This window comes from Balaenoptera acutorostrata, chromosome 14 (genome assembly GCF_949987535.1).
Source record: "Balaenoptera acutorostrata chromosome 14, mBalAcu1.1, whole genome shotgun sequence".
NCBI lineage: Eukaryota > Metazoa > Chordata > Mammalia > Artiodactyla > Balaenopteridae > Balaenoptera > Balaenoptera acutorostrata.
The window spans coordinates 14,452,996-14,466,265 of record NC_080077.1 but is presented as its reverse complement, the minus strand read 5'-3'; the positions used below and the strand labels follow the sequence as shown (position 1 = coordinate 14,466,265).

The following is a 13,270-nucleotide window of genomic DNA, read 5'->3' as shown; positions in this document are numbered from 1 at the left end:
AGGCCACTGTTCCCTGAGGCCCAGTCCCAGGAGCTCTGCTCTAGCCTAGCGAGTTTCACACGTGGGAGACACTGAACCCGCTACTTCCCTCCCGAAGAGCCACAGGCACATTCACTTATTAGAGGTTCTGAACAGTCTAGCTTCTCGGGACTTCCCTGGTGGTGCAGTGGTTAAGAATCCACCTGCCAGTGCAGGGGGCATTGGTTCGAACCCTGGTCCTGGAAGATCCCACATGCCGTGGAGCAACTGAGCCCACGTGCCACAACTACTGAAGCTCACGTGCCTAGAGCCCGTGAGCCACAACTACTGAGCCCGCGAGCCACAACTACTGAAGCCCGTGCTCCTAGAGCCCGTGCTCCGCAACAAGAGAAGCCACCGCAATGAGAAGCCCGCGCACCGCAACGAAGAGTAGCCCCCACTCTCTCCAACTAGAGGAAGCCCGCATGCAGCAACGAAGACCCAACACAGCCAAAAATAAATAAATAAATAAATTTATTTAAAAAAAATCTAGCTTCTCACTGCAGTTGGTTCTGTGCAGCTATGATACAGGATCATGGAATGTACGTTTACTAAAAAGGAAAGAAATAGGAAAGAAAAGAAGGAATAAGAAAAGGAGGAAGGTAAAGTGCAGAAAAAAAGAAAAGAAGGAAAGAAATACAAAAGAAGGAAGGAAAAGGGAAAAAGAAAGAAAGAAAAATGAAAGAAAAATCGGGAAGGAGGGAAGAATTAATTGAGCGTCAGGTGTCAGGACAGAGTGGAGTGTCAGTGGAAGAGGCACAATCCCTGATCAGCTCTATCCTGATGACTTTACTTTGAGCAAGTTCTTTTATTTCCCTGCCTGCTTTCTATGTTGATTTTTGTATCTTTGTTTCTTTTCTTTTCCCTGTAACAGCTTTGCTGAGATGTAGTTTCCACACCATTTCCTGTTTAAAGTGTGCGACTCAGCTGTTTTCAGCATATTCACAGTTTCAAAGCCACCACCACCATCAATGCTATAACATGTTCATCAATATAAAAAAACCCCCAAAACCCCCTGTGCCCATCAGTACTCACTCCTCTGCCTACCCCTGCACCCTCCTCCCAACCTTAACCTACTCTTTATCTCTGTGGATTTGTCTATTCTGGACATTTCACATAAATGGAATCATTCGATGTGTTATCTTTTGTGACGGGCTCCTTTCACTTAGCATAATGTTTTTAAGGTTCATCCATGTTGGAGCATGCATCAGTACTTCATTCCCTTTTATTGCTGAACATATGTTTCCATATAGATATACCACATACTATTTATCAATTCATCTATTGAGGGACATTTGAGTTGTGTCCACTTTTTAGCTATCATGAATAATGCTGCTATGAACATTTGAGTACAAGTGTTTGTGTGGACATATGTTTCATTTGTCTTGGGGCATATACCCAGGAGTAGACTTGCTGGGTTATATGGCAACACTACAGATTGTTTTGTAAAGTGCCTGCGACATTTTACATTCCCATCAGTAGTAGGGTTCCAATTTCTCCACATCCTCACCAACACCTGTTATTATCTGTCTTTTGGATTGCAGTCATCCTACTGGATAAAAAGTGCTATCTCATTGTGGTTTTGATTTGCATTTCCCTGATGGCTAATGATGTTGAGAATCTTTTCATATTCTTGGCCATTTGTATGTCTTCTTTGGAGAACTATCTGGTCAAATTTCTTGCCCATTTCTTAATTGGATTGTTTTTTATTATTGAGTTTTAATAGTTCTTTATACAATATAGATACAATACGCCTGTTTTCTTATCTCTAGGTCTAGAACGATCCTTTCCAGAATTCTAAAACTTTCTGACGTCATAATACTCTTGTCTTTGCAGTGCTGGTTGAGATACTAAGGAATGTTTCTAGTTGAGCTAAACTGCACGTTAGCAAAATAAAATGAGATTTGAGTGGTAAGAAGATGATCCATTTTTGCAGACATTCTAAACAGTCATGTTGATAATGCTAGACATTCTGCCATTCATCCCACCACATTAAACACCTGAGTTTCAATTTTCCTCTTTCTGGCAATACTTTATTATGAAAAACATCAGACATACAGAAAAGTTGAAGGAATTGTATGGTAAACAGCTATGATATACTCCCTAGACTCTAATATTGTTAACATTTTGCTACATTTTGCTTTAACACATATATTCCTTTATCCATGGATCTATTTTACTCTTCAATGCATTTTGAATGAATTTCCTTTTTTTAAATGAAAATGAAAATATTTCTAAGGTGTTATACACTTCCTAGTTAGCAATTCTGCCTAGGGTTGGCTCTGTTAATGATTAGGTAAATAATATTCAAGGTCCCTCACAGCCCCAAATGTCTGTGATACTACATCCTAGAAAAGAGTGGGAATTAATCACATGAAAAATAATAAAATACCTAGGAATAAACCTACCTAAGGAGGCAAAAGACCTATACTCTGAAAACTATAAGATGCCGATGAAAGAAACTGAAGACTACACAAACAGATGAAAAGAAATAACATGGTCTTGGATTGGAAGAATCTATATTGTTAAAATGACCATACTACCCAAGGCAATCTACAGATTCAGTGCAATCTCTATCAAATTACCAATGGCATTTTTCACAGAACTAGAATAAAATAATTTTTAATGTGTATGGAAACACAAAAGACTCTGAATAGCCAAAGCAATCTTGAAAAAGAAAAATGGAGCTGGAGGAATCAGGCTCCCTGACTTCAGACTATACTACAAAGCCACAGTAACCAAAACAGTATGGTACTAGCACAAAAAACAGACACACAGATCAATGGAACAGGATAGAAAGCCCAGAAATAAACCCATGCACCTATGGCCAATTAATCTGCAACAAAGAAGGCAAGAATATATAATGGAGAAAAGACAGTCTCTTCAATAAATGATGCTGGGAAAACTGGAAAGCTACATGTAAAAGAATGAAATTAGAACATTCTCTAACACCATACACAAAAATCAACTCAAAATGAATTAAAGACCTAAAGATAAGACTGGATACTAAAAAACACCTAGAGGAAAACATAGGCAGAACACTTTTTGACATAAATCACAGCAATATTTTTTTGGATCCATATCCTGGAGTAATGGAAATAAAAACAAAAATAAACAGATGGGACCTAATTAAAAGCTTTTGCACAGCAAAGGAAACCATAAACAAAATGAAAAGACAACCTACAGAATGGGAGAAAATATTTGCAAACGATGCGACCAACAAGGGATTAGTTTCCAAAATATACAAATAGCTCATACAGCTCAATATGAAACAAACAAACAACCCAATCAAAAAATGGGCAGAAGATCTAAATAGACATTTCCCCAAAGAAGACATACATATGGCTAACAGGCAATGAAAAAATGCTCGACATCACTAATTATTAGAGAAAGGCAAATCAAACTACAATGAGGTATCACCTGACCCCGGTCAGAATGGCCATCATCAAAAAGTCTATAAATAATAAGTGCTTGAGAGGGCGTAGAGAAAAAGGAACCCTCCTACACTGTTGGTGGGAATGTAAATTGGTGCAGCCACTATGGAGAACAGTACGGAGGTTCCTTAAAAAACTAAAAATGGAGTTACTATATGATACTGCAACCCCACTCCTGGGCATATATCTGGAGAAACCTCTAATTTGAAAAGATAAATGCACCCCTATGTTCAAAGCAGCACTATTTACAATAGCTAAGACATGGAAGCAACCTAAGTGTCCATCAACAGATGAATGAATAAAGAAGATGTGGTGTGTGTGTGTATATATATATATATATATATATATACGTGTGTGTGTGTGTGTGTGTGTGTATATATATATATATATATATACACACACACACACAAACACACACAATGGAATATTACTCAGCCATAAAAAAATAATGAAATAATGCCATCTGCAGCAACATGGATGGATCTAGAGATGATCATATTAAGTGAAGTCAGACAAAGAAAGACAAATATTGGGCTTCCCTGGTGGCGCAGTGGTTGAGAATCCGCCTGCCAATGCAGGGGACACGGGTTCGAGCCCTGGTCTGGGAGGATCCCACATGCCACGGAGCAACTAGGCCCGCGAGCCACAATTACTGAGCCTGCGCATCTGGAGCCTGTGCTCCGCAACAAGAGAGGCCACGATAGTGAGAGGCCCGCGCACCGCGATGAAGAGTGGCCCCCGCTTGCCACAACTAGAGAAAGCCCTCGCACAGAAACGAAGACCCAACACAGCCATAAATAAATAAATAAATAAATATTAAAAAAAAAAAAAAAAAAAAGAAAGACAAATATCATATGATATCACTTATATGTGGAATCTAAAAAACTGATACAAATGAACTTATTTACAAAACAGAAATAGACTCACAGACATAGAAAACAAACTTATGGTTACCAAAGGGGACAGCGGGCGGGTGGGGGGAATAAATTAGGAGTTTGGGATTAACATATACACACTACTATATATAAAATAGATAACCAACAAGGACCTACTGTATAGCACACAGAACTATAATCAATATCTTGTAATAACCAATAATGGAAAAGAACCTGAAAAAGAATACATATATATTCTGAATCACTTTGCTGTACACCTGAAACTAACACAACATTGTAAATTAACTACACTTCAATTAAAAAAATGGTTAAAAAAATACTGAAGAAGTTGTCTCAAAAAAAAAATAAAAATGTTGGGAATTAGACTATGAGCCCAGGATACCTATACCAGGGCCAAGCTTAGTGAGCTGCCTCGATGGCGAACCCCATAACCTGCCATAATTTTTGAAATGCCACCATTAGAAATTCACTCTTTTGAGTTACTATGATCTTTTAAAATAAAAATTTCTCTGGGTAGAGTGACACTGATTAATCCATTAAGTATTTCCCCATTAATATAATTCAGTTTACCATGAATTTTTCTTTGAGGCAGAAAAATACAGAACAACAGTGCATTTACTTGGTGTGGGTATTGATAGGAATGAGAAAAACCAAGAAAACAAGATTAAAAGTTTTGGAGACAAATTTCACCTACATTAAGCTCTACCAAGACAGCACTGAAGAGCACCATCTGTCCAGCACCATTTTCCTCTCAATCTCTGACAGCAGAGTGTCATCTGATCTGCTAAGATTTTGAACTTTCTCGTGGATATGACTTTCTTTTTCATTCACAGAGCAGCAGAGTCAGGCTGGTATTAAAGTTCTGCTTCGACTGATGTCCAAGCTGAAACTATATTTTTATAGTTGAAACTGCCTGAAGCAACTGTTTTCCATGCAAAGGTTAGAAACCCCTGCCTTTCAGACTTCAGACTAACAAGTCTTGCTATGTGCTTCGCCTCTCTGCCTCTTCCCCCAAATCTTGGCCGTCAGCAAGAATAAATTCTAGGGCTTTTCTCAACCACATCTGCAGGGAAGATGACCACATAACAGAAAAATATTATTACTTTGAGGGGTTAGGTATTACTCTGATTTCAGAGACAGGGATAGAGGAGGTCAGACAAATTTGAGGCATTTGTTTATATCAATACAAAATAGAACCAGCAAAGGGATTCCCTGGTGGTCCGGTGGTTAGACTGGAAAGACTCCAGGCTTTCACTGCTGAGGGCCGGGGTTCAATCCCTGGTTGGGGAACTAAGATCCTGCAAGCTGCATGGCATGGCAAAAAAAAAAAAAAAAAAAGGACCAGCACCAGCAAAGCTTGAGTCTTTGATACAGGTTGTAATATAACATTATGATCAAATATCCAGAGGCAGATGAGGTTCAAACACAATCTCCATCACTTACTAATGGTATGACCAGGGCAAGGTTACTCATCTTTCTTAAGCTCTATTTTTGTCATTTGTAAATTAATCTTTCATTTGTTCCAAAATTCATTACACAAATGTTTATGGTTTGCAGTAAACATGTGTCTACTATATGCCATGCACAGTCTTATGCACTGGAATACTGTAAGCTCATAATAGAATATATTCTTCAAACAAGAAAATAATTTTAGAAAATGACCAGTAGATCCTAAAGACTTAACAAAAGTTCAGTCTACTTAACTATATATGACAACAGGGCATCATTTGCGTTTTTAATATTTTTTTCTCCTGACACCCATGTATTCAATAAGCAGCTTAAATATATATATTTCTAGTCTTTCTCACAATCCATGCAAGTGTTGCTTTCATTTCATTTGCTCATGTAGAGCAACAGTTGAAAGAAGAAACAGGTAGGCCACAAGCTCTGGTTACAAACTGGCGCCCAAAGCTTTTCAAAAGATTTAAATTAATAATGGGGACCGAATTTTCCTTTTGGTTTGTAAAACTAATATTTAGGCTGTACGATAAGTGAACTTTACCATCGTTGTCTTTGAGTTCAGTGGAAACCCTTACATTACTTATCAGTTTAGCACACATTTACGTTTTCTCAAGGGTATAAACACGCTGCACTGCCAACAGCTGACAAACACCAGCTAAAACCTCCAGAGCGTGAGGCAGCTGAACAGGAAACACATCCTCTTCTGCTTCAAATATTTTTACCATGACAATTTGAAAGAACACCGAGCAATTACAATGATGATATATTTATATCTCAACTGGAATTACACACAGCTCTACAAACCAAAACAGGAATAAAAGCAAATACAAGCCACGGCTGTACACAGGCACAACAAACCATTTGGTGAGTCTCTCTGAAGACAGGATGCTTTTGTCCATTACCTCTACTCTGCGATGCTTACGTACAGTGCGGCCTCCTCCTCCTTGCCTGCAGCCCCAGTCAATCCGGACCTCTGACCGATTGCTTCTACTGGAATATGAACACACTACTTGGTCTTTAACAGAGGGATTATGCCATGTTTCTCTAAAGTTTTTAACTTTTAAAATGAGACATAGGCACAAGCTCGTTTCCTTTTGCGGTTTCATACTTGACAGAAGTTCTCCGGAAACACTAACTCAAGAAGTAGTAACTGGTCTATATTTCTCCTTACAGTTATATCCTGACACCATTGGTATGAATACACATGCCTAAACTCTCACTGGTTTAAATAATGTTGTTTAGACTGAAGTAATGTGAGACAAGTATGCTTTAGCTTCATGCCTTAACACACTCAATATAGAAAGTTTCTAGAAACACTATGTTTCCGCTTCCTCTTTTTTTTTTAACTTGTCTAGTCTACTCACAGGTGCAAGGTATTAATCTCTTTACAGCATGTTACATGATCAACAGGAGCTTTCAAAATGTATTTCTAAACAGACTGTTGCCTAGGTATGTTTAAGTCTGGTAAGCAATTTTACAACATATAAACTTTTTTTTTTCTTTTCTCCTTTTCTAGCTTTAGTGAGATATAAGTGACGTATAACACGGTGTAAGTTTAAGATGTACAACATGATGATTTGATATTCATATGTATTGTGAAATGATTACCACAAGGTTAATTAACATCTCTATCACCTCACATAATTACCATTATATGTTGTGTGGTGAGAACATTTAAGATCTACTCTCTTAGCAACTTTCAAATATATAATCCAGTCTGTTAACAATAGTCCCCATGCTGTACATTAGATCCCTGGAACTGATTCATCTTGTAACTGGAAGTTTGTGTCCTTTGTACCTGGTGGCATTCTCACATAGTACCAGTTTTCCTAAACCAAAAAGTATTGCATAATCATAATCTTCTTACCCTCCTAAATATTCAGAAACCTTGTCATTATTTTACATTTAGAGGAACATAAGATATAAAATAATATCCTAAAGTCTTGTCTTAATAATCAACAGTAGAAACACTCAGCTGTTTTAGGCACTGGAGATGCAAAGAAAGGGTTTGTCCTCAAGGGCTTCATGGTCTTGAACTCAAGTCACAGGCATTAAAAAAGAAGAAGGAGAAGGAGAAGAAGAAGAAGGAGAAGGAGGAGGAGGAGGAGGAGGAGAAGGAGAAGAAGGGGAAGAAGAGGAAGAGGAAGAAGAGGAAGAGGAAGAAAAGGAAGAAGAGGAAGAAGAGGAAGAAGAAAAAGAGGAAGAAGGAGGAGAAGGGGAAGGGGAAGGGGAAGAGGAAGAGGAAGGAGAAGGAGAAGAAGGAGAAGGAGAAGGAGGAGAAGAAGGAGAGGAAAAAAGGAACAATGCACTGTCACATGATGGCATAGACCAAAAGGGAAACAGGCGTTCAGAGTAACAGATGTCTGAGCATTTCAAACAATGGCATCACAAGAGTACTGGAATTCAACAGAAGAGGACAGGTTAGAAAATCAGAAAGGAAGGAATAGTCTACGCAGGACGTCTAGACAGGAACAATGGCCTGAGCAAGGTCTTGGCGTAGAGAAGTTGATGGTAGGTTTGGGAAGGAGACGGAAGCCAATATCTAAAGTGTTATCTCTCTGAAAGCTTCACAGACATCAATTAGCTAGAGAAATGGATCTAGTCTAATTCATTTCACATAATATGCTAAAAAGTACTGAGTCAGCAAGTAGTGCTAGACTTTTCCCAATTTTAAGAAAAACAGATGAATGAAGCTCACAAGGGTAACTGAACATTGCTGTGGGCATTTTCCAATATCTGTACCCACCAAATAGCTTTCATTTATATATGCTATGATAAAATCTTTACATCAAAAATTCTACGCTAATTTACTGGATAGTATTGATTTTGGATAGAAGAACTCAGAAAAGGATAAAGTGTGATGAGTATCATCACATTCCATGTAAGTTTCTCACTGTGTTCACTGAGAATATAGAACTCTGGGGAAAGTGGCTAAATTAATTTTGAATGCAAATCATTAACATATTTATGAAAATCATCTCTTACAATTATTTTTTTAAAAAGCACACACACACACACACACACACACACACACACACACACGAAACTGTTCACACATTGACCAAGTGTGCTCCAGAGTTTTTCTCTAGTTCATCCTTCCAACACCTGCTTTTCCCCAGCCAGGTCCTCTCTCTGCTCTATTCCTGTGCCTTTTTCAAGCTGCAATCTTGTCTAACACATCCACTTTCTCCCTCTACACCAAGCTGTCTCTTCCACTCTGATCTCAGCACTCAATTCAAGATTTATCCAGTTCAACAAGCATTTCCTTTATTCTCTGCCATCCACACTGCCCTTAGTTTGTAGGGACATCTACTGTAGCTTGTGAAATTCACAATAATTAATGTGAATGATTCACTTAACAAATATGCATCATAACCTATTTTGTGCCAGGCAAGGCAATCGAAGGACAGGAAGGAACACGACAGCAGGAACACGGTTCCTGCTTCCTGGAGGGTATGATCTCAAGGCTATGAGTCGGAGCTATTCTTCACTTGCGGGCCTATCTGTGATTCCTCTTTGCCTCAAATGTCCTCTCCTTGCTACTCCAGCAATCTTTCCCTTTCATTTCCAAATCAAAACCCAATCTCGGATCTCTTTTAAGGTATTGTGCACACAGAATGTACTTACTAAATAAATAAAGTATGGCTAAAAATGCCATACACCCATGAATTATGAAGAAACAACTATGGTAGATCAACAGCAATAATAAATGTTAAATGTACAAAACCACTCACAGCATTAGCTGCGACTGCAAATAAAACCTTGTTTTTTCACGTTTAAAGTAAGAAAGAGACCACCAGTATCTACCTAGCAAAACCACATCTATGAACCACAAAACTGTATTTCCTCTTTAAAATATTTTGACAGACAGTAAAAGAAAGGGCAAGAGAATCCAGTTTGGATGCACTTAAAATATAGTGTTAAGATATAATTGTCTTAATCTGAAGCATTCTTATAATAAGCACAGTGTCTTTTCCTCTATCCAAATGTGGACACAGCCACAGACATTCCAAATCATCTTCCAGTTCTCTGCCTTTCTGAGCAGATACTGAGTCTAGAGTTTGTCTCACCTGGTGGCACAGTTCTTCCCACTGCCTTTGCAGAAGCTCCATGCGTTCGTTAAGGATGGAGATATCGTCTGCACTGATGTAGGCAGAGACAGCATCCTTCAGCACCGTCAGCTGTGCCAAGTCATCTGTCCAGCTCCCAACTGCATTTTCCAATTCCTAGATTTAAAAAAAAGCACAAAACTTGAATACCCATGGGCATCTATCATCAACAATTTCTGAAGTGTATTGGGAATCCCCTCTTGATGTCATTACATTTCCATCCCATTCTATCCAACTTGGTAGCTACTTTATTTGCTTCCTACATAATCTGATAATTGGCCAAGTTCTTCTTATATAATACCAGGTTGCTTGCAGAATCTTTCCTAATGGGAAATGGAAATCTAGTTCCCATTTCATTGATCTTTTCTGATCGTCTTTTCTAGTTCAAGGTTCATCACTGCATTGATCTTCCTTACTTTTAAACCAACATTACCTTTGTCCCAAGTGACTGATCATGTTAATGAAATATTTTTTAAAAAAACCCAAACTACTAGATTTAACTTTCATGTTCAAAGACTATCAGTTGCTACATCTGTGATACAGATTTACAATGTAGTAGCTGAAAGGATCAGTTGCCGTTATTACTCAATTTAAAACAATGGACTGAATATGTTTTCTGCAGGAGAAGAGATTTCTTTAAGTTACTGGAAAAAATATGTATTTTCTCCTTTGGGGGAATGATTTAAGGAAAAAAATCCAATATTTGCATGAGTTGACAACAGTTTTTGCAATGCTTTGAACAGATGACTAGTTTTACAATTTGTATAGCTCTTGCTTTTTGCCAGCTGTTGATGTTTTTAGATTCCAGCTAATTTTGTACATGAATAGAGTATTTCACGTGGCTTTTTCCCTCTCTTTTTGTCTCTTCATACAGGAGACAAGTTTCCAAAGGCAAAGGCAATTAATGGTACTGTCTGAGGCTAACTTCTCAGGCAATTTAAGCAAACTAGGTTATAGCCTGAATTTTCTAGGTAATTGCTTTGTTTTGCTGCTAAGGTGGTTTGCGGAAGAGTAGCAGAGAGCTGGACCAAAATGCATCCTTCTATTCTCCAAACTTAATAGCAGGCGTGTTTGTAACTGTTGTGTATTTTGGGAAATGAGGTCCCATGGTAACAGTATTTGGCTGAAAGACCAAACTATCTGGGTGTATTAAATACGCAGCATTTCTGCTTATATCCGTAGACATATTAAATTGTCATATCAATGTAAAGATTTTCCTCTTTTTATACCAATTTTCAACTCCCACCCCCCCAACTCAAACATCAGATTTGGTGTATGGGTTAAAAGAGAAACACCACCTTCAGAAACCAACTGTTTCAGACTCACAGACTCTATTTTAGATGAATGTGTGTGGTAAAAATATAGCCTTTGGGTTCAGGAAACCCTGATATTTACTAAGTTTGAAAAGTTACTGAACTTCTAGCTGCCTCACTTTTCACATCTGTAGAAGGGAAATAGTAGACTGTCCTCATGAGCTTGCGTTCATGCCAACTAAGATAACACTGGTTAGTCACTGGCACATAGAAGGAGCCCAGTAAATTCCCATTCTTGCTTGTTGAAAGTTTTCTTTAATCATTTGTCATAAATTCACAGGCACAGACTTAAAACAAATTCTTTTTAATCTTTGCATACTACTGAATTTACACCTCAAGATAGTATTTCTCTCCCTTGCCATCCATGACATAAAGTATACTACCTTTTCATTTTCCTAAATCTGCTTCTTTCAAATTTCAAAGATCATCCTTACATTTTAATAATGAAGAAAATTTCTTATATCCACGCTTTTCATGATTTCCAGACTTCTTTAAAAATTAATCTTTCTTAAAGGCTTACAGCTTCTTAGCCAAAGTGAAGCAGAGAACTTCTGATCAAAATCCAAATCATTTAAGTCTGTGTGAAGTTTTAAACAGAATTACTCCAGTGCAGTAATTTGCCAATGACTTGGAGAACACGAGGACATATCATTTGGGGGAAAAAAGCATTTTTTTTTTTTATATACTTAGATATACTTTTTTTTTGTTTTAAATAATTCTTTATTTTATTTATTTATTTTTGGCTGTGTTGGGTCTTCGTTTCTGTGCGAGGGCTTTCTCCAGTTGCGGCAAGTGGGGGCCACTCCTCATCGCGGTGCACGGGCCTCTCACTATCGCGGCCTCTCTTGTTGCGGAGCACAGGCTCCAGACGCGCAGGCTCAGTAGTTGTGGCTCACGGGCCCAGTTGCTCCGCGGCATGTGGGATCCTCCCAGACCAGGGCTCGAACCCGTGTCCCCTGCATTGGCAGGCGGATTCTTAACCACTGCGCCACCACGGAAGCCCGAAAAAAGCATTTTTAAGGGTAGTTGTGATTTTGTCTGCATACTGCTCAGCAGAGAACTGCTATTCAGGCACTCCACTTGCCTACACAGGAGTGAATGGAACAGATCCTACAGACACTAAATCATGTTGGTCTCAGTGAGCTCCCCATGCAGGGAGGGGTCTGTATTAGCTTCTGATTTGTTTCCAAGTGCCATTTGAAGTGTTGATCATAACCTTTAAATAGCCAGGGCCCCGAGTATCTGAAGGCCTGTGTGTCTCCATGCGGTGAGTGAAATCAGCTGCTTGTAGTTCCTACTTTTCTTACAGGAAAGGGCCTGGAGGGCAGCGTGTGTTTCTCCAAGGGCCATCGTCTGCAGAATTTCCAGGCTGCTGAGCTTCACTCTTCTTTCTGTGAACTAGACTCTTCTAGAATGACTCTCCAGTGTGGACACTTTAAAAAGATTGTCTTTATTGCTTTTAACCTAGTTTTCAAATATGCTTTAATGTTGTGTTTTACATTTTCATTTATTTACTTAAGGTAATCCATAAACTAGTCTACAATTTCATCGACTGCAATAAATCAACAGCCAAGTTTCACCAGAGTTGTCTGCCCTAATGCAAAATACCAGAAACTTGCACCTACATGCAGACATTCATAGGAGCTTGACTGAATTATGCTTTCAAAGGCGTTATTACACTGGAAGCCCAAGTAGTTGACAGTTAGAAGCTCTGTCCAGTGATTTACCTTGCCACGCATCTGCTCTGCGTGGAGCTCTTCGTGGTGATCTGGCAGAGGTTGGGAAAGCCTCTTTTTGAAGGTTCGTAGTTTCTCCAGAGAATCAGCTATTCCGTTCTCACATTTTTCCCAGTCCTATAATGGGAAGCAAAAGAAATTTCATGGATTTTTAAGGAGCAGGAAGTTGGAAAACAAGTAAAATTCTCTTCTCAATTCCCAGAGAAAGAATTAAAGTTACACTGATGAATACTGTGAAAGCACCCACACCCACGCTACGGGGTGGGGAGCGTGGGAAGAGCTGAGTTCTAAACTGGACAGTTC

General features: G+C 38.8%; 1 protein-coding gene across 14 annotated transcripts in view; it reads right to left on the bottom strand.

Annotated features, from left to right (window-relative positions):
* The window catches only part of SYNE1 (spectrin repeat containing nuclear envelope protein 1), a 463,872-nt gene that overhangs the window by 62,007 nt on the left and 388,595 nt on the right, over positions 1–13,270 (bottom strand). For all 14 annotated transcript variants that reach the window (XM_057527516.1, XM_057527518.1, XM_057527519.1 and 11 more), the window contains 2 exons: positions 12,959–13,084; positions 9,880–10,035 (listed from right to left, as the gene is read on the bottom strand). In XM_057527516.1, coding sequence (XP_057383499.1) covers positions 9,880–10,035; positions 12,959–13,084 — 282 coding nt within the window. The remainder of the gene's footprint in view (positions 1–9,879; positions 10,036–12,958; positions 13,085–13,270) is intronic.